At 31.6% G+C, this 23,484-nt stretch overlaps 1 protein-coding gene across 1 annotated transcript in view; it reads right to left on the minus strand.

Moving 5' to 3' along the window:
* Positions 1-23,484, minus strand: part of LOC139514172 (leucine-rich repeat-containing protein 15-like) — a 67,200-nt gene that overhangs the window by 1,238 nt on the left and 42,478 nt on the right. Inside the window, exons 11-15 of the mRNA XM_071302960.1 lie at positions 22,199-22,270; positions 18,363-18,437; positions 16,860-16,931; positions 10,257-10,328; positions 7,959-8,030 (exon numbers count right to left, since the gene is read on the minus strand). Of these exons, the coding sequence (XP_071159061.1) occupies positions 7,959-8,030; positions 10,257-10,328; positions 16,860-16,931; positions 18,363-18,437; positions 22,199-22,270 (363 nt within the window). The remainder of the gene's footprint in view (positions 1-7,958; positions 8,031-10,256; positions 10,329-16,859; positions 16,932-18,362; positions 18,438-22,198; positions 22,271-23,484) is intronic.

Consider the following 23,484-nt stretch of genomic DNA (forward strand, 5'->3'; position numbering starts at 1 on the left):
GGTATTTTTTATCAAATTACTTTTTGGGGAGATGTCGACAGTGAATTTAGAAAATTCCTGAGTATTTAACAAATACATTTCATAGAGATAACTATATTTATTGTTGATTTTATCAAATAAATGAAACTTTGACGGGTTTTTACTTGACATTAAATGTGAATCATAACGGTACACGGATTCTGCTATTCAAGAAAAGAAATGTAATACTTATATATATCAACAATTCAACAATTAGTGTTTGAGGAAAATGCTAATGCTGCACACATTTTCTGGATAAGATAGAAAATATGTGTTTAATATTCAAGATGAATATAGACAATATATTTATTATAAAAAAAATATAAGAAAACAAATCACAGAGTTTTATCAGCAGTTAATAAAGACCTAGATAAAAGCAAAAGCAAAATATCAATACGTAAGCCTACACTATTTTCAGAAATAAGGAAAAAATAATATGGGGCAATACATATATTCATATCAACAATAAATGTTTACTGTTTAAAAACTGGATGCAAAGCAATATTCTAGTTATATAAAAAAAAATTCAAACAAAATAATGAACTCAGATATTTCCCTAACCAAATGGCAAATTCAATTGATAAACCACATCAAACGGATGGCTAACAACTGTAATATTCCTGACTTGGTACAGGCATTTTTAAATGTGTAAAATTGCGGATTGAACCTGGTTTTATATCGCTAAACCTCTCATTTGTATGACAGTTGCATCAACTTGATTACATTATATTTACAACGATGAGTGAACTAAACAGACATACTAGGTAAAATTGTCATAATAGAGTAAATCAATCATCACTGTGTTACAATCTCAATTAGAACAAAAACAAACAAATATTCAATAAAGAAGCACAAACAGCGTCTATGATATTTAACAACCCCATTCATTTGTTTACTTATATAATTATATATATTTTAAATCAACCCATAAAGGAATGAAATATTTGAAGTCCTGTGACTGCATTCACATCAACTCTAGTGTAAAGTCGCCTGTTTGATGTCAGAATGTAAACGTCACATAGAATTAAAATACAAAATAATTTTGTCGTTCAAAGTATTTTCAAAATTATAATTTCACATCGGTAGTGGTGGTGTACAGGGTATAAATGATGTATTAGATAGAGACGAAAACTTATCCTCAGACATCATACTACGTAAACTAAAAAAATTAAAACTATGTTGCTGAGCTAACTAAACTGAAGAAAGCTATTCAAAAACACTGGACCAATATCATTCAAACTCACCATCTAAACATACCCAAGTTATTATAAATAAAAAAGAGATCTTATTATCATAAACAAAAAACCTATGCAAACCCCGCATAATCATAACATATATAACTGTTTACATAACCAAAGGAATATAAACACCTTTTGGCTTTTTGAAATGGAAATCATATTTGACACTAAAAAATTACCAATCCAGCATATGTAACATTGAAACTTATCTTTACATTTTTAGATGATAATAGATATTTTAGATATTTAGATGGACACTTCCTTATTTACTTCCCTGTAATAAATTATTGAAACAATGGAATATAATATAAACAGATATTTGCTTACACTGTAACACAGTAGAGAATTATGAAAAATATTTCCTCATATGTTCATATTTTGAATTATTCTGGAAAAAAGTACTACAAATTCTTGAGAAAGAAAACATTGAAAAACATGTCATTAATCTGAAAAGCATAGTTTTTGGATATGAAATATATGATTAAGAGAGTTGTGAGCTGATTTTATTTTAAAGGTAGATCATAGGTATAAGTTTCCCAAGATAGAATGTTCTTATACTTTGCCAAAATGAAGATTTCACTATTCCGTTTTCAAAAATACAATAAAACGGAGCGGTCATCGTGCCATTTTTCAAGCTATGAGTCATTGGAAATTGCCTAGATTTGCTTAGAATGATAATGAAAAAACATATTCATGTGCATAAAAAGAAATCTATGAGATATAATTTTGAAATAAATTATGAAAAGATAGTTTTTATAAAAGAGGGACGAAAGATACCAAAGGGACAGTCAAACTCATAAATCTAAAACAAACTGACAACGCCATGGCTAAAAAAAGACAAACAAATAACAGCACACACGACTCAACATAGAAAACTAAAAAATAAACAACACGAACCCCACCAAAACACTAGGGGTGATCTCAGGTGCTCCGGAAGGGTAAGCAGATCCTGATCCACATGCGGCACCCGTCGTGTTGCTTATGTGATAACAAATCCGGTAAATAGTCTAATTCGGTAGGTCACATTCAGGAAAGGGAAGGGGATTGTAGTTACGACGTAAGGAACATATCCGAGATCATTTGTGATACGGTTATTCAATAACGGTCAACCAACTCGTGATGGCGTCCGTAAAATTTACGAAGGGATGATTTCAACTTCACCATTTGGAACTCTTGGTTTTATAGCTTTCTTGTAAGCAGCAACCCTCTATCAAGACAATCATGATAGGAAATGCAAGCACGGGAATATCGTATCAATTGGGAGATATATACCCCGTATGCTGGTGCTGCTGGAATGTTGCTACTTAGAAATGGAAAGTTCACAATTGGAAAGCTGAAATCATCTCTTTTGTCGTAAAGTTTTGTTTTCAACCGATCCTCATTGTCAATGTCTAGATGTAAGTCAAGATATGAGGCCGACTTAACTGTATCTGTAGTATCCTTTATCTCTAGCTCGATTGGATAGATGCGTTCCACATAGTCACCAAATTTTGAATTATTTAGTGAAAGAACATCATCTATGTAGCGAAAAGTAAAGTTAAAGGATAGTGCTAACTTCTTATCTTTCTTCCTAAAAAGTTCCTGCATGAAGTCAGCCTCATAATAATAAAGAAACAAGTCGGCAAGTAGAGGGGCACAGTTTGTTCCCATTGTTTTAAGAAAATATAAAGAAAAAATGGTGTCACCGAACTTATTTTCTTACTACAAGTAAAAATTAAAGAAAATCCCTATCAGTCCAGTATATTTTTTCCTCTAAAACAGTTATCTCCCCTTAAATGGCTTAGTTGAAACAAAATGATACTAAAACAACAATGTTTTGTATTTGTTTGGATATTTTGCATAATGCAATACATCAGCTTGATTTCCTCACATAAAAGAACCCCAACATGTTAGCCAATGAAAAGTAAAATCACAAATATACTGACCTCCGAAAATCAAATCGGAAAGTCCCTAAATATGGCAAAATTTTAATGACAATACACTAAAAAAGCGAATGGACAGCAACTGTCATATTCCTGACTTGGTACAGGCATTTTTCAAATGTAGAAAATGGTTGATTAAACCTGATTTATAGCGCTTAACCTCTCACTTTGTACGACAGTGTCGTCATATTCCGTGATATTTACAATGATGCGTGAACTAAAAAGACATAATAAATAAAAAAGTCAAAATATGGGTAGAGCAGTCATCATCGTGTTACAATTTTGAAAGACACAATGTAACAGAACACAAAATCATCTATCAAATTAAAAACACATGCATTGCTGTGTCTGAAGTCAGAAAATTTATACGTCACATATTTTTGTCGTTCAATGCGTATACAAACAATTTTAAATGTTCACATTGGCAATGTTAGCATACAGGGTTAAAACATCAAAAGTATGTAAGAATTAATTTTAGAAATAGTCCGAGATTTAAAATAGTCCAAAAGTTCTATAAAATGTATGAGAATCCACAAATGGTTGTTTCCACAGTGTGATTGAATAGTTTTGACGTTTGTGGTTCAACGTTTTTTCCCCTAATTCATAATAGAAATATAACATAATGACATATTATAGATCAATAAAACTGCACGCCGGTCTACAAGTTTGTATATTTGGGCAACTAACTAGACTGATAATGCACTGCAATAGTGCAATCCGAGATGGCGGTATATCATGTATCTACCTTAACTATTATCTTTAACACCATATATAAAGTAAACTATATGTCTGACAAAAAAAAAATAAAAAACTACAACCACTCAAAATATCAAAACATGCGATGAAGCAAAAAACCCTTATGAATACAAGATTGGCAGACTATTAAAATTTGCAAGCAATTTAATGAATTTAATGTTTGATTTGAAAGGATAAAAAAAAGACTTTGTACAGGTATGTCTATATAGTTTATTGCACAGGTATGTCTATATAGTTTATTGCACAGGTTTGTCTACCTGTTTATGTACATATATGTATTGTAGTTGTTATCAATTGTGATTATAGATTTGACTGTTTATACAGCGATAGTTTTATTCTTCTGTTATTATTTATATAATGTTATTCGTCTCTTTGTGTTGCTGTCAACCAAAAATGTACTATTCAAAGTATGACAAGAACACTTAGTAAATGAAAATTAGCTTCAACTGAATGATCTGTTAAAAAGTATCCGATTTTGCTGTGTATATATTTTGTAAAACACATATCAATTTCAAACGAATATTCACAAAAGAAGAGAATAACAGCTTATTAGCAATCCTTTAAAAATAAAACTTCCTTGGATAATAAACAAATGTATATGCCATATAAAAGCACTACCCGTGTTTTCTAGCTATTTCGTAAAAAAAGCAACTAGTATTTAAACTAGATGTGTCAAAGCGGCACGAATGGCCCCGTCTGAAAACGTTGCAAAATCTGCAATTTCAATAGCAATTGTGGACACAAACATGATGGTAGTCTCACATATCAAAAATCAGCTCCAAATCTTGAGGCGTATAGAAAAAAAAAGTCCGGATAACTGTGTTTTACAACAGTTTTCAAAGTTATAAACCCTTAATTTTGGCAAAAATTAGCGGAGCGAAAGTTAACTTAAACTTGATCTGTAACCCATCATGGTTAGCTCACATACCAAAAAATCAGCCCAATATCTAAAAGCATTTAGAAAAAAATCTGTTTAACTGTGATTCTTTAAAAACTTATCAAAGACCAAAGCCCGAGTACAGCAAAAATTAGCCGAGCGGAACAAAACTCAAACTTGATCTGTAACATATCATTGGTAACTCATATACCAAAATTCAGCCCAATATCTGAAAGCGTTTAGAAAACCAGATGCTCCGCAGGGTGCAGCTTTATACGACCGCAGAGGTTGAACCCGGAACGGTTGGGGCAAGTATGGACACAACATTCAAGCTGGATACAGCTCTGAATTTGGAATTGTGACTAAATAGTTGACACAGCATAGGTTTCTGACACAGAATGAATGTGGTCTAATGAACTAAAAATTATTTGTTTTGCTTTTAAGCAATTCACTATGCTATTGAATATTAATCCTCTCAAAAAAAAAATTTGAAGAAATTTTCTTTTTATTTTCTGAAGTCTGAAATGAGAAAAATTGAATCAAACCCCTTCCGCCCTTTTTTTGATATCCCCCTTTCCCTTATTCCAAATATGATCTCAATTCAAATTTCTAATGGAGTTTTCAACAATAACTTCTAATTTAAATACTGTAAAAATACTTTTATTCGTGGGGTACCAATTTTCTTGGTTTTCGTGGATGACTTTATCCACGAATTTAAGGGTCCAACGAAATAAAACAACCATTGTCCAAATCAAGACAAGGTTTGACTATTGATATGATCTAGAGAATATATTGAATAACGCCATATCTGAGAATACTTTAATAGCAATTACAGAACTACAACTGCATGCAGGAATTTACCAATTTAATCTTGTATAACCTAAACTGTACAACTTTTGATCTTTTAATTCTCATAAAAAATACTTTTGAAATTCAGATTTCCGGTATTGATATGCTAGTATGATAAAGTGTTCATTTTATATCCTCATAGTTCTCGTACATATTGGAAATAATGATTTCATGCTGGGCTTGATTTTGATAAGAATTATTTGACAATTCAAGATACGTTTATAACATTTGCTTATGTTACTGTTTTCTTTAGGTAACATATTTATGACCTAATTAACACCTTTGATGGTCTTTAATATGTTGATCACTTTATAATGGGTTAATTAGTGTTATCACTACGATTTACACGGGTCAATGTTTACTTTGCAATTTCCTTGAATCCAGATTGTTTGTAACCTTCGTTTCTAAAGGCTGTAAATTTTCAATTATTTATTTAAAAAAAAAAAAAAATCCACGAATTTAAAAACCCACAAACATGTAAAAATTGCTCAAATCACGAAAATTGATACCCACGAATTAAAGTACTTTCACAGTACATGTACATCATAAAATATTAAAATATAAAATTGTATACAGTCATGGTTAAAATTAATATTAATTAATAGTAACTTCTAAAAAAATTAATGGGGAATGTGTCCTAAAGGACACAAACGATGCCCCCAAGCATATAATGTTATAAATAAACTCAACATAGATACCAGGACAAAATTTTGTATAAACGCCAGACACGCGTTTCGCCTACAAAAGACTCATCAGTGACGCTCGAATCCAAAAAAGTTAAAAAGGGCGAAATAAAGCACGAAAATGAAGAGCATTGAGAACCAAAATACCTAAAAGTTTTGCAAAATACAGCTAAGGTAATTTATGCCTGAGGTAAAAAAAGCCTTAGTATTTCAAAAAATTCTAAATTTTGTAAACAGTTAATTTATAAATATAACCATATCAATGATAATTCATGGACATAACTTAAGAACTGTCAAAGTGAAGCTGCCAAAAATTTAACTTAAACTGAGTTTAGAGGTAATTAGCATTATATACACCATTTCATTAAATTTAGTTAAGACAAACTTAAGTTAGGAGAACAGAAACTAAAATATTCTTGAACCTTTCCACTTGTATAGGGGCATAACCCTAGATGGTAATCAAAGTGCTTGTTATCACTGAATGGCAACGATTGCTTTAATTTGTCAGTTGGTAGAAAAGTGAATATTGCATTGTATATTGTATATAGCATTGATTTAAGTTGATTAAACTACTATTCTGGATAAAGAAAGATAACTCCAATTTTCAAAGAAGATTTCATAAAGCATTGGTTTTAGGTGATTAAAAAACAATTCTGGACAAAGAAAGGTAATTCAGTTAATTGTCTTTAAACTCAAAAATGCTTGTTTAACGCCCCTTGTTTGCCCTTTATTCTTAGACTGTTTGCCCCATAACCTTTAAAATATATCCCAATCTTCTAATTATGGTATTAAACATTGTGGTACAATTTCAAAACAATTGAAATACTTATACACAACTTATTTTCCTGACACTAGATAAATGCTTGTATGGGCGCCTTTGGGCCCATAATTTCTAAAACATAGGGACCATAACCCCCACGTAATCCCAAGCTTCCTTTTGTGGTTATAAACATAGTGTTAACATTTCATTGATTTTATTTACTTATACTACAGTTATTATCCGGAAACCATCCGTGTTTGGACGACGACGTGATACCAATATACGACCGCAAATTTGTTTGCGGTCGTATAAAAAATCTTTCTAACTGTGATTTTCAACAATTTATCAAAGTCCAAAGCCCGTAATTTTGGTAAAAATTAACGGAGCAGAACGAAACTTAAACATGATCTGTTACTCATCATGGTTAACTCACATACCAGAAATCAGCCCAATATCTGAGGTCGTTTAGAAAAAAACTATATAATTCTTTTCCTGGTTTTCTACGACAAAACAGGTACAGATATTTTTTGGAACAAAATAGTTGATCGTACATGGTTTCATAGCTAACAAGATATTTCACTGGTATGAAAACTGTTCATAGTCCCCTAATATTACTTCAATCTTCTGTAAAAACATTTGAGTCATGCTCCTTCATAAGATATATGTAACATTAAAATATAACCTTCGCATGCTGTTGAAGGCCGTTCTTTGAATATAATTGTTTACTTTTGTGAATTCTGTGTAGGATGGAGAGTTGTCTCATTGGCACTCATACCACTTCTTTTTATATCTATTAACGACCCTTTTGTTTTTGTATTCTTCTACTGAAACAACATAATACACTAGTATACATACAATTGCAAAAGTGCTGGTAGGTTTTTAAACGCTCCATTTTGTATTGTTTTTATCTTATTGCTGGTCAAACGTCTGAAAAGAAAACAAATGGATATGTATCTGCATATTATAGGGCGCGTATGCATAAGTCATTAAAGTAAAGAAACACTCATCATAGATACCAGAACTAAATATTGTATATACGGACTCGCGTTTTGTCTATAAAAGACTCATCAGTGACGCTCGAATCCAAAATAGTTAAAAAGGCCAAATAAAGTACGAAGTTGAAGAGCATTCAGGACCAAAATTCCTAAAATTTTTCCAAATACAGCTAAGGTAATCGATGTCTGAGGTAGAAAAGCCTTAGTAATTCAAAAAATTCAAAAATTTTGTAAACAGTTAATTAATAATTGTAACCATATCAATGATAATTCACGTCAGCACTAAAAGGTGCTGACTACTGGGCTAGTGATACCCTCGGGGAAATAAATATAAACCAGCATTGTCCCTAGTGTATTCGTGCCTTTTATGAACACATATCAGGAGGTTAGTTTTAATTATTTAACATATTTGCCAAATAAAATGTTACTGGTAACGAAAACAATGCAAATTGCATATGCTGCTAAAAAGAAGACCTTAAAGCTCAATAAATCATTCTCTGTCTTAAATATAGTTTGTTAAAAATGTGTTAATTTGTGTTAATTTGTTTTTATTTCTTGAAAAAGTATAAACTGAAATAGGCAACAATTGATTGTTTGATTTTATTAGAAAATTTTAGAAAAATGAAATGCAGCTTTTAGCAATTAAAATAGACAGCGCTTTTAATAAACAATAATATCTAGGTATCTACGACAATCACAATTCCTAAATACAATAACCTTTAATTTTATCTGCGTATTTCATTTTATTAAAATATCAATAAATGATTGAAAAACAATTGTCGGGCTCCTGTAATTGAACGATTAGAATTTATCGTGGCGCCATTTTAATATAAAAACACAAAACTTCGATTCTGTAATTTGTAAGAGATCAACATTTGATATAGTGGATATCAATCAATCAGATAGATCAATCCTTCAGATCAGTTGGATTAGTCAAATGTGTTCACTTATAACGCTTAAGGTTTCAAGTATTATCGGTTGGTTACGTCGAGTATTATCACTTTATTGTAAATTTTAATTGTATTATTATAGTGTTTTTGTTCGTCGAGATTAGTCTTAAGTGAGGTTAATGAAGACATTTCTTTCAAACGATTAACCAATGCGTGTGCTTATATTATACATGTTATATGCATGCATCATCTTAAGATAGCCAAACAATGCAATTTTAGCACACTTTTTAAAATGACAGATATAAAATAAATGCGATGTTTCGGTAAACAAACAAGCTGAGATCTTTTGTAATAAATGCTCTCGCCACCACAACAGAATCAACCAATTTGGTTATACCGGTAATTGCATTTTCTATTACATTCATCGTCTACCACGGATTTAGTTTAGTCTGCCAACTGTATTGATTCTGGTGGCACTGATGACTGTGGCCTGAACTTTAACGCGCCTATGGCGTATTTGATTTTAAGGCTGGTATCAATGATGATTTTGTATTCTTATCTCATTTTTTGCTAATCTCCTTTACCTACATGTAGATGCCTTTCTGTTTCTTCGACAAATTTATGACTTGTTTTTGTACTTAAACATCCTGCCATTGTCTTATTTTGCTATGGTTTTCTTTAATTTTTGATAATATGTTTTGTCTATATGCCTATGAGTGCTTCTTTATGACATATTTGTTTGTTTTTATAGTTATTAAGATTATAACACATGTTAACCTGTCTTTTATTTTTTTTGGTTCACATAACGTGGTCAATATAATGGAATTTGATGCTACTGATAAGAGAATGGCTGTATCGATTCCAGAATATGACGCTTGTCATCAATTCGTTTGAGGTATTTGAAATTTTGATTTTCCATTGTGAATTTTCCTCGGCATTCGTCATGTTCATAGTTTTGTGGTATTTTTTGTTTGTTTGTTTTATTGAAGCAGTTTGCAAATCTAGCTTATACCTTTGTAAGCCGCAGGTGTAACGGCTAACCTTAAAGACTTTCCTTTTGGAATTTTCATCGGATATAGGTATTTTTGTGATTTTATATTTTGATGCTATCAGGTATTTTTTCCTTCATTTGCGTGAAATACACTGCGTTTGAATGATTCTAGCAGTGTACGATTATACTTCCTCCTGACATGCAAGAAAGATTTACCTCAGGACGTTGATCAAAATTCAATCAATATGAAAGAAATATAGCTTAACAATATACATACATGATATTGAGCACTGGTAGGTCTTCAAACGTTCCTCGTTGTAATACATTTATTTGATTGCCCTCTAAATGTCTGAAATAAAAAAAAATATATTTTTCTTATTTCATTGGATTCATTATAGTGTCCTTTTCATTTTAAAACTTGTTGATCGTCACCGTTTTGTAGGTTTTTCAGCTTATTTTTTTTTTGTGCCTACATTTCAAATATAATTCCTTTACATGTTTTCACAGTTAAGTAGGCTCGTGGGTACAAAAATTTCAGCAAAAATGTTCAAAATGTTTGTTTTTGACACTATTACATGTAGTTGTTTCTTTTCTTTATGATGTGGTTCGTAAATCAACAAAGGAAAATCGAATTGTTTTGGTCCCAGGTGACTTTTTAAATGTTTATATTATTAAAAAGGGCTACAAATTATCTCTCTTTGGAGCAAAAGCGCCATTGTTTTGCATTGAAATTGAAATATCTGTTTCAACTCATCGTTGACCTATATTCTTTTTTTTTTTTTTTTAAGTTGTACTTAAACTAAAAAAAATAAGCGATTTTTGTAATTAAGTCTTTTTTGATTTGATATCACCTTAATTTCGCCTATTAGTTCAATAGAAAAAAAGTACCTTAACAAAAATGCATGCTTCTTTCGAAGGCAGATTGTGAGCTTAAATGAACAGTGACACCATTTTTTTAATTTTATTTTTCTATTAAGTATATGATAAAGTTCATTAATAGAAAAAAATAACGAAATCCTATGTTCAAAACAAAAAACATATTTACACCCGCGAGCCCCGTTGAATGTTAAGCATTCTTTCTTGACTGCACAATTAATTGAAAGGCTAAAGTAAATTTTGTTGCTTCAACTTCATGTTTCATGTTTACATAAAAAAAAGAAGATGTTGTATGATTGGCAATGAGACACCTTTCCATAGGATACAAAATGACACAGAAATAAACAACTAAAGGTCACCGTAAGGCAATCAACAATGAGTAAAGCCCATACCGCATCGTCAGATATAAAAGACCCCGAAATGACAATGTAAATGTAAAGCAATTCAAACAAGAAAAATAACAGCCTAATTTATGTACAAATAATGAACGAAAAACAAATATGTTACACATAAACAAACGACAACCAATGAATTACAAGCTCCTGACTTGGAACAGGCACATACACTCAGATTGTGGCGGGGTCAAACATGTTAGTGGGAACCCAACCCTCTCCTAACCTAGGACTGTTGTTTAACAGTACAACATCGGAACGAAAAAGGCTTAACTTATCAGATTGATATCAATGCAAATACTACATATACAATTGGACACGGAAAGGTACCTTTACATCCCAACAACAACAGATCTGAGGTTACTCGCAGTTACTTACAGCTAGTTCAAAGCCACTAAAAACTAATAAAAAAAATCATGCATTTAGCACTATGTTTGTTTTATATAGGAACAATTGTTGCAGTTTTCATTGTTTCAATCATTATAAGTTTTTAACTTTCATGTCCATTGATTTTTTTAAAGATTAATCTTTCATTTGAATAAATAAAAAGCAGTAATCCAGTTTAGATTGTGCCCCACAGTATAGCCACCGTCTAAAAATTTAAACATAACATCAGTATCACCAGAAGGACATAGGACATTCCATGTACCGTTGTATATGTACGTCCAAAACAAGTGAAGAACGTGCATGTTGAATCTTACGAAAGAGCTTTATCATCATATACATCATGTTACAATTTCACAAATAAGTCGATCAAATAATGGAAACAGTTGCGTATGTGACAAAGAAAAATTATAACGCCACTTTATAACACTTTTTGTAGATCATGGCCACCAGTATTAACTAGAAAACCGGTATAAAACTATAGGTCTTTGCATGAAAAACTTACAAACCCTTCAAAGTAAATTTCCAGCCAAACATATCACGCTACGATTAAATTCAGAATTTAAGAATTCAAATTATTAAGACAAACATACCATACATGATTGCATATTCTCTTTATATCAATGGACAAATTACCAACCGATATTTTATAATGTAAAACTTCTTTGATGTCATTTACAAAATTCACTATTCCGTTCAAAAACTAGCAATAGCATTATCGATAAAACAATTGTTTAATAATGATTTCTTTGTTTTTTTTAACTGTTACATAAACATGTTAAACGATTTAATTAAGGGCTCTCAAGTGCTTTATCGCTCACCTTGGTCTATGAAAATATCAAACAGAGCACACTCTCCAAAATTGTGGACGAGAATAGACTATGACAACAATCTCTATTTTAATGTTCATGTATTACTGATCTTTTAGTATTTTTAGTTTATTTGGCTTATTAATAGATCTTTCCTTGCTGATATTTTTTGTTATTTAGGGTGTTTATTTATTTATCATAATGAGGCATAACAGAAAACAAATGTTTCTCTCTATATTTCATTGTTTTCATGATAAAGGCAAAAATGAAAAAAATATCGTAAAATGTTTCATTTATGGGCAATACCTCCTATAAGTATTTAACAGTTTTGACATATTAATTGACAATTGGTAGAGTTCATTATTCCGAACATGTTTGTTCTAAGATTTTCTCTATTTATAATGTTAAAAGAGTTATAGACAAAACATGTTTACTACCCCTATGTTCTACTTTTTAGGGATGTCAGTCCTGTTGTTTTGTAAACATAATTATCTGACACATTTTGTAACTAGATACCTTAATGATGATTGAGACCACCTCGGTTGATGAGCGGGGTCATCGGATACATTTTTAAAACTAGATTTACAAAGAAAGATTTCGGCAAAGTTTGGTTAAATTTATTGAATAAGTTTCAGAGGAGAAGATTTTTGTAAAACGAAAGTTGATAAACATGATAAAAGTAGACTTAAAAGGGCAATAACTCTTTATGGGGTCAATTGTCCATTTTGGTCACGATGATTTATTTGTAGATCTGACTTTTCTGAACAATTTTTTTATTCACAGTTTATCTCTATCGATTAAAATATTCAAGATAATAACCAAAACCTGTAAAATTTCTATAAAATTACCAATTCCAAGACAGAAAAATTAACCCATCAACGACGACGGACGCCAAGTGATGAGAAAAGTTCACAAGGCCCTTTGGGCCAGGTGAGCTAAAGATTTAATAATTTAACCGGATATCTTTATAACCGTAAATGTATAAAAAATAATACTCATCTCAAGCGGTTTGATATAGATCAGAATAAACAACAGGACTAAGTTAGTTTACAATAAACTCATCACAGATTCCAGGATTAAATTTTGTATAAATTCCAAAGTTTTGTTAATAGTTAATTTATAAATATGATCATGTTAATACTAACTCATGTCAGCACAGAACTGCTGACTACTTGGCTGGTGATACAAGATAATGCATATTTTTAGTTCAGGCAACATGTTGCTACTATTGTTGTCATGACAATAAAGAAACAAAGGTATTAAAACAGTATCTGTATCTATAGAGTTCTTTGTTATATATATATTAGAACAAAGCCTCGGCCTCACAGTAGGTGACTGCATTAACGTACATGTTAATTGGCTTATTGTGAGCCTAGATCTTAGAATTGTATTAATATCTGAAAATCTCTTGTTAAATCAAAATTGAAATTTTTTCTCTGCTTTCAATTTCTTTCTGTTTGAACTCGTCCTGGTTTTCTAACTACATTAATCTTATTGTAAATTAAATTTAATGTTTCAACTTCTTTACCAAAATTAATAGTGATATTGAATTTGAAAAAAAAGTATACGATAATAAAAAATAGATACATAACGCCTTCAAAGATTTTTTAGTTACACCTGATAGAGAAGGGATTTAGATAAAAAAAAAAATAACTACAACCGAAAACGATATTTGACATATACTTCTGTTATATGTTTCGAATGTACTCGTAGCCTTGTAAATTATTGGTAATATGATTTATGTTAAAAACAAAAGGGTCTTGAACAGTGTATTTGTATTCAACATTATAGTCCTGTATTAGTTTTATATAACGTTAAATTATTCAGTTCCCTTTTGGTATATAATGACAATATTTTGTCGACCCCTCTAAACCTAAAAACTGCACATATTTGTATGTATATAAATGAACAAAACTTTACATTATGTTTTTCTAAAATTGAAATGCGGGCAATGCCGATTTTTGTACACTCAACATATTTTCAACTTTATAAAAGTAAAGCCCAAATCTGCAACAAAAAAACTTTCAGACGAACACAATTTTGAAGTAAATTATAGTTTTCAATTTTATTAAGGAAACTAATAACCTCACACACTCAGATAATTATGTTATGCCTTGGAGCGTATGTCATTGAAACATGGTATCGTCCGGGTTGACTCTTTGATTAAATGACCTATCGTTCTTAAAGAAAATAGCTCAATATAGATATATAACCTTTGTTACCAATTGATGTTATTGTACCATTGATGTACGATTTAAATTATGGTGATGGTCTTCAGATTTAATATCTGAGTTTTAAAGCAAGTCTACTTTTCAAAATTTCTTCTTTTGTTTACTGTGTTTTTTTTTTAAATTTGACAAACAGTAAAGGGCATTATATATACATTTTAGATCTGTGGAATAACGTATAACTTGTTTAACCAGTGTTTGCTCAAAATATCCCAAGTTATTTCATCTGAGTATACATGTATGTATTGTCTTCGAAATAATTAATCTGAATAATAAGATTTAAGCTTTTATTTCATAGTCAAAATTACCATAAATAGCACGATGTAAGTCCGAAACGGTCATTTTGCTCTGATCAAGTCTTTATCGACTAACTTTACCCCAAGGTAAAAACGCTTAAGGAGGCTCGAAGGTACAAAAAAATCAGCAAAAATTGAAACATTAGCTTTTTTCATTACAAATTTTATTTGTTACACTTTTAGCTGTTACTGTACGATATGGTACAAAAATCAACCAAAAACAAATTTGTTTTAGCCCCAGATGACTTGTAAAATGTTAATATCAATGAAAAAGCCTCAAATTATCTCCCTTTGGTGAAAAAATGCCATTTTTTAGCATAAAAATTGAAATAACTTTTTTAACTCAACGGTGACCTATGTTTTTATTATTATTTTTCAAATGAACTGATCTGAAACTAAACTATTGTAAAATGTGAGCGATTTCTGTAATTTAGTTCTTTTTTTACATGAACAAACGACCACCACTGAATTACAGGTTTCTGACAGTCAAATACATAAATAGTGTGGCGGGGTTAAACATGTTAGCGGGATACCAACCCTGTTGATGAAGTCTGTTTTTTTATGATTAACACTTTATATTAACATTTAAACTAAGGTTTGTAAAAGCGTCCGAAGCATTGCTCTTGATTCACCTTCACATAGGAACGATTGACGACGAGTGCAAACTGATTGTTCTTCAGCTGAGTTCTATTATTTATATAAAATACACCTATTTAAAAAATTGTCACGACTAAAATGAACACAAGCAAAACTTTTAAATAGATATAGGACCCAACGTCAGCACAAATAAACTAGAATGCAATACCGACTACACAGGTAAATTTCATTTACATCATTTCACGTGAATTTCACTTCATGTGAATATCATCTGAAGATTACCTTAGCTGGATTTGGCAAAACGTTTAGGAATTTTGGTCCTCAATGCTCTTCAACTTCGTACTTTATTTGGCCTTTTAAACTTTTTTGGATTGAAGCGTCACTGATGAGTCTTGTGTAGACGAAACGCGCGTTTGGCGTATATTCAAAATTTAGTCCTGGTATCTATGATGAGTTTATTCACATGAAATTCTCGTGAATTTCACCTCAAACGAGCTTATACGAGAAACTCACGTGAAATCACTTTATGTGAGTTTCACATGAATCTCAGGTAAAATTCACGTGAAATTTACAAGAAATTCACATGAATTTTGTTCACGTGAAATTTATATGAATTTTGTTCACGTGAAATTTATATGAATTTTGTTCACGTGAAATTTATATGAATTTTGTTCACGTGAAATTCACATGAATTTTTAAAATAAAGTAACTCAAACAACATTTAAAATTTTAGATTTAAGTAAAATCATGAAAAAAAACAATATGTTTTTGGAAAAGTTCACATAAAATTCATGTGAAATTTTTCATGTGAGAATTCACGTGAATTTCACATGCAAATGTTCACTTGAATTTCATGTATAAGCTCGTTTGAGGTGAATCTCACATGAAAGTTTTCACGTGAAATTCATGAGGGATTCATGTGAAATTCACATGAGCCTGTGTACCTAGCAGTACTCCTGTTAAAGAAACAGAATATAACCTTACCTTTAAATTATTGAACTTTTCTCCATGCTTTCAAAGTTAATACTTCTTACATAAGTTGCTAGTTATTGTACTAAATATACCATTGGGAGTTAATGACAACATTGTCATTTCTCTTGCATTATCATCTGCAAATAGGTTTTTAAGCTAAATAATGTATCCCATAATGTGTGTTTAAGTACAGCAATTTGGAATGCAAAGATTGTGCGTCGATGCTCCATCATACGATACGAAATTAGTAACATACCCTTTCCCTGATTGATTGAAGATGTGTTTCTCTGCTTTTGAATAAAATATTTTTAAATCTGTATACATACATAGAAATGAGCGCTGGAAGGTTTGTGAATGCTCTTGTGTGTATTGTAGTAATGTTTTGGCCAGATAACACTCTGAAAAGAAACAATATATTTTGATTTTAATAAAATAACATACATAAATACCACGATGAATGATCTTAATGAGACCTTAAGATTGTCAACTAAGACCCAGAGGCCATCCACACTGTCATTGTCTTACTAGCACAAAACGGACACTCCGTATCAACACCAGACAACAGGTAGGAGCAAGATGAAAAAGAAGAGAACAGCAGATCCAACACTGTAAGAATGTTATTCTTGTCCGCATAGCTACCAAGATAGCTGGACGATAAAACCTAACATCAGTCAGTGTAGAGTATCGTTGAGTGCCATCGTAAAAAATATCATTGACTAACACGTAGACGTTTTATATGATTATATTCTTCGTCGCAAATTTAGTCCAACTATATTGTAACATCTTATGTATTTTTTTTTCAATTTTCCGCCAGATAAGAACCTCTGCATCTAAGATATTGTGTGTTTTTGTGTGTGCGCATGTAATTGGTTTTGTGCCAAAGGTGTTTACCCATATACTTTTCTTGCTATCTTAATGAAATTGTGTACATGCTTTTAAAGTATTTTTTCTTTCCTTTAAACATGCTAAATGGAAAACATAAAAACACTATATGCATGTCAAGATGTGTTTCTTGTTTGTATCCAAATATCTGTCATTCTTTTGGAATACACATGTGTTACATATTTGTGTTTCGTTCATTTTCTTATATAAATGAGGCCGTTAGTTTTCTCGTTTGAATTGTTTTACATTGTCATTTCGGGGCCTTTTATAGCTGACTATGCGGTATGGGCTTTGTTCATTGTTGAATGCCGTACTCTGACCTATAGTTGTTCATTTCTGTGTCATTTTTGTCACATTGGCAATCATACCACATCTTCTTTTTATATATATATTTTTCATAAAAATTCAGCTATATTAATCTTTGAGGTCATTGCAATTTTAAACAAGAATGTGTCCCCAGTACACGGATGCCCCATCCGCACTATAATTTTCTATGTTCAGTGGACCGTGAAAATGGGGTTACATCTCTAATTTGGAATTAAAATTAGAAAGATCATATCATACAGAACATATGTACTAAGTTTCAAGTTGATTAGACTTCAACTTCATCAAAAACTACCTCGACCAAAAACTTTAACCTGAAGCGGGACAGACGGACGAACGAACGAACGAACGAACGAACGAACGGACGAACGGACGCACAGACCAGAAAACATAATGCCCATAAATGGGGCATAAAAAGATGTTATTTATCTTGAAACATTTAAATCTGAAATATATGCATTTCATCATCACGCGTGTATTACTATATTTCAGACTTTAGTGAACACATGTTGCTTGATGTTCATTCATAAGTCATGTTTGAGTAAGCAAACTCTGCCAGCGAATGACTTTAGATGTCCTTTTTTATCTGCCGTCGCATAACTTATTTTAAATTGTATACATACAGAGATTGTAATCCCGGTAGGTTTTCAAACGCTCCATTTTGTATTGAAGTAATTGTTCTTCTGCCTCCCAACACTCTAAAAAAAACCTAGTAAAGCTTTGGAAGTGTAAGATATATCGTAGTGTTTCATCGTTAAAGCTTGTGATAAGTCTTGAGGGATTTAACTAATGATTCAGTGATTTGTATGCAAGTATTATTTATATATATCTTGAGCATATAACAATTGTATTCCAAAGTGTGTTTTATTTTGCAATATGCATTGTATCATTAGGATTGATTTTCATTATAACAACAAATCGAGGCGCTTTTTTTTATTTGCATTCATTAGGAACTATTGAAACAAAACTGTTTCATTCATGGTTTTATAAGTAGCACGATACTTACAACACTTTCTCACAAAGGTCCAAAAGAGTCTTACAAATAGCATAATTTAAGAAAGTAAGAAGCATTAGATGTTGCCTCAGTTTTATTTCAACTGATAAAAATTCAACAGACCAAAGCCACAATTTGTAGATTCGATATTAGGAGTATAAGGTAAGACCAGACGTTTTAAGTACTCAATATTATTCTTGAATCAGGTCTTACAAAACAAAGTATTCACATTTGCAATTAATATAACTTTCCAACTGTCGTCATTACAGGAGCACCTGAGATAAGCCAACATAACGGTTTGGTTTGTTTTAACATAAACTTAGCTTTTTATGTTGTGTTTCGTTTGTTGCTATTTGTATAGTTGCCTGTGTTTTTTTCCTTTTTACCTATGGCGTGGTCGGTTAATTTTCGACTTGTGAGTTTGAATGTCTTTTGGTATCTGTTGCCTCGTTTTGTGAACCCTTTCAAATAGTCTGTCAATTGGTTATCTTATTCTAGACATTATTGAACAATGTTTAAGAATGTGATCTAAATATAAAAAGATGTGGTGTGATTGCGAATGAAACAAGTTTTCACAAGTATCTAAATGATACAGACATTAACAACAATAGGTCACCGTGAGGCTTTAAGGCATTTTTCTTAAAGCATGTTGACCTTCGCCTGTATAATATCTTCATCAATACTATTTCCTTGGTTTTGTCACACTCTTTTACTTTGGTAACTTTGTAATATGTGCATAATTTTGAATGCAAAGTACAGATGGGTGCGGTCCTAACCTGTACAGATAGTTGACTTAATAAGCAGACTGTATGACTGGTTAAAGTTAACTTAGGACAGGTTTTATGACTGCTGTGGCCGGTGAAGCAGGCCTGCCCACAGGTCTGGTCTGGTCCGATCAAGCAAACCTGTCCACAGGTGAGTTAACATTTACAATTAATTCTTCATAGGCGGTAATGGTAACGTTTTCCTCCGTTGCTCAGTCCATATCGTTTACTTGAACATGTATGATGGCTCAAATCGAAGCTGATACATTTATACATGTCTGGTTACATTTTCGGGGTGGCAAGTGAGATTACTTTTTTTCGCAAATTGCTGGAATCCGGAAGATGGTGAAAAATGTCACTCTCCTCATGAATTAATCCCAAAATTCTGATCATAAAATTCAATAAAAAAATTGTCCTTTCTAATACATGTAATTTATTTGAGGTCAAATCTACATATTTCTTTTCTCATCACATCAGCTCTATAAATAAGTTCTTATTGTTCATTTATGTCCATTTTTAAAATCACAGCATCCCCAATTGTATGGTGGACTAGTATTTTTTTTTAATTACGTCATCTGAGTTCCTCATCTCAAGGTCTATTAGGGATCCTGACCCAGGTCTGGTAAAACAAACCTGTCCATAGGTCTGGTCTGGTAAAGCAGACCTGTTCACGGGCCTGGTCTGGTCATACTATGTGTCCGCAGGTCTGGTCTGGTTTAGCTGTCCTGTCCTGGGAACTGATCTGCTCTATCAATCTTGTTCTCAGGACTGGTCTGCAGCAGTCCTAAAAAAGCAGACATGAGGTTTGGTCTACTAGGGATAAAAATAACTTACAAGTCTACTAAAAGAGGGACGAAAGATACCAGAGGGACAGTCAAACTCATAATTCGAAAATAAACTGACAACGCCATGACTAAAAATGAAAAAGACAAACAGACAAACAATAGTACACATTACACAACATAGAAAACTAAAGAATAAACAACACGAACCCCACCAATGACGATATACGGAAAACGACAAAAGACGTACAAGATCGTACAACGATTGCCAAATAATTGAATTCAAAAATAAAAAAATGTCCCCAAGTTAACCTATATAAGGTAAGGACTGCTATTAGTTAACTTGTGTACAGGTTAGGACTGCACCCATCTGTATATAGATTTGTTTTCCTGACCAGTGAAAAGTTAATAACAAATGTATCTGAAACATTAGTGTAGTGTTAGTTTTCTACTGTCAAGACTCGTGAAAAACAAAAATATTTTATGTAGAAAACGAGAGCCTAAGTATCTTTATTTCTAAGACCGGTGTGTAAAATTCCTTTTGAAATTCCTCAAAAATCATTGCAGGGAAAACTTCGACTACTTATTGTTGATTATCATGTTTTTGATAATTTGGTTTTAATATTCTTGAAAAATACTTTCTCAAAACAATACTTATTTATTGAATTATAGCTTAAAAAAATCACTGCATACACTCTAACATTTCCTTTTCTGTACATTCTATATCAAATTTATGTCAGCTTTTTGTCAGTTTAGCGAAATATTTAACATTGTCATAAAACGCGCAGCTTGGACAGCCACAAAACTAGGTTTAACCCGCCATTTTTTTCTTTAAATGTTAAGTAACAAATAAGAAATATGGCAGTTGTTTTCTAATACACTGCTACTTTTGCAAATATACTATTTCTGTAGTTGCAATCTGTAGTTATTGAAATATTTACTTTTAATATTGAGTACTATTTCTTTACTTTGAAACCATTGTAATATTTAGGTATTTGCATTTAACAGCTCTTGATTCGTATACCTATGTATCTGTTTAAAAAGCGTACAAGACTAAGACGTTTCTTTTAACGTTATCGGTTTTGCAAATTATTAGCATACATAATCTACAATTGCCTCCTTTTAATATAGTGAGATCTGATATTCTCATATAAATTACATGTTAATACGAACTTGCTTGTTTATATTATGTCAGGGTTTTTTAGTGGCAAAATAAGATCTTCGGTTTAACCACTACATGCAATCAATATTTTGTTAATGCAGGGATTGCAAAATATAAAAAAAATAAATTGCATATAAAAAAAATTTTACGACTAATTTTTCATAAAGTAGTTTGACATTTTACAATTCGAAAAGAAATGATACATGTGATATATAGGTCAGTGATATCCACAAACTAATGAACGATACTTTTAATTCCTTTGTTCCATTGAAACATATCCATCTCTTAACTCGAGTATGTGATAAATTTTAAATTCATCGAGTGCCAAATAATGCAAGTTCAACACACTTTTAAAATAAAAACGTAACACATATTCTCGATGAATGAAAAATAAACTGATAAGGTAGACAAACTGGAGACGGTGTTTCTATAACAGCTGCCTCCACCACCATACCTAGGCATCCAGTTACAGTCTTAACCGCTATATGGCGTACTTGTGATTTTTAACATATCGATTAAAATAGTATTCTATCTCGTATTTAGTTTTCAAATCAGATGTTTTGATTCTAGCGACACCTTTAAATCTGATGTATACAAAATGCGCGTTTAAAATTCTGCTTTATAATCCTGGTATCCATGTTGAGTTTTGCTTCAATGGATTGTTGTCGATTCATACTACAAAACATACTATGCTTCCAAAAGATACTATAAGTTTTGATAAAATTACTGGACAAATATTGTTAAACCTTATACATACAGAACATTGAGCAATGGTAGGTCTTTAAACGTTCCTTGTTGTATTGTCGTTATTAGATTGGCTTCCAAATTTCTGAAAAAGAAGAATGGTATTATGGTTTTTTAAACGAATAATTGTACGTGCAGTCTTTTTGAACTATTTGTGGATTCTTATAAATTCTATATAACGTTTGAACTTTTTTAAATCTCGGTATATTTCTGAAATTAATTCTGACATACTTTTGATTTTTTAACCCTGTATGCTAATAGTTATCAAAGGTACCAGGATTATGATTTAGTACGCCAGACGCGCGTTCTTCTACATAAGACTCATCAGTGACGCTCATATCAAAATATTTATAAAGTCAAACAAGTACAAAGTTGAAGAGCATTGAGGATCCAAAATTCCAAAAAGTTGTGCCAAATACGACTAAGGTAATCTATGCATGGGATAAAAAAATCCTTAGTTTACATTGCCCATGTAAAATTTTAAAATTGTTTGTATATACATTGAACGACAAATATATGCGACGTATAAAATTTTCTGACGTCAGACACGCGAATCAATGACTATGTTTGTAGATATATGTTTTTGTGTTCTGTTAAATTGTGTTTAGTGCACGCATCAATGTAAATATAACGGAATTTGATGAGACTGTCATCAAAGTGAGAGGTTTAGCGCTATAAAACCAGGTTTGATCCACTATTTGAAAATGCCTGTACCAAGTCAGGAATATGACAGTTCTTGTTCATTCGTTTTTGACGTGTTTTGTCATTTGATTTTGCCATGTGATTATGGACTTTCCGATTAGATTTTCCCCTTAGTTCAGTATTTTTGTGATTTTACTTTTTTATATAATGCTTGGTGACAGTCCCCGGTATACAGGTTGTTCAAATCAGGTGACAATGTACGGTTTTGTGCTATCATTTTGATATGTTTTATGTATTTTGTTTTCCTTATTAGCGTGGAGCATTCCATTCTTTAATTCAAGATGCAAAATTTCAGACAATTTGAAAGTACATTTTGTTGCTATAACTTTTTGTTTCATGATCATGCTTCTGTGCGTGACTTTCTTTTTAGACATGGTCCTTTTGTAAAGAAACATGTGTGGTGGTTTTCACACTGTTGTCAGTATAAAGCGGTCATCCTGGTGTGATAATCAACGGTATGTATCAATTACACAAATGCCAAGACTTTGTCAGACAATCAGATGAGGCTATTATAGAATTAAACGCCTTTTTAAAGGAATTGATTGGTGTATAAACTCGACCAATTCACTCACAAAAAAATAAAAGCCAAAGTACTTT

This window comes from Mytilus edulis, chromosome 3, assembly GCF_963676685.1.
Source record: "Mytilus edulis chromosome 3, xbMytEdul2.2, whole genome shotgun sequence".
Taxonomy (NCBI): Eukaryota; Metazoa; Mollusca; class Bivalvia; order Mytilida; family Mytilidae; genus Mytilus; species Mytilus edulis.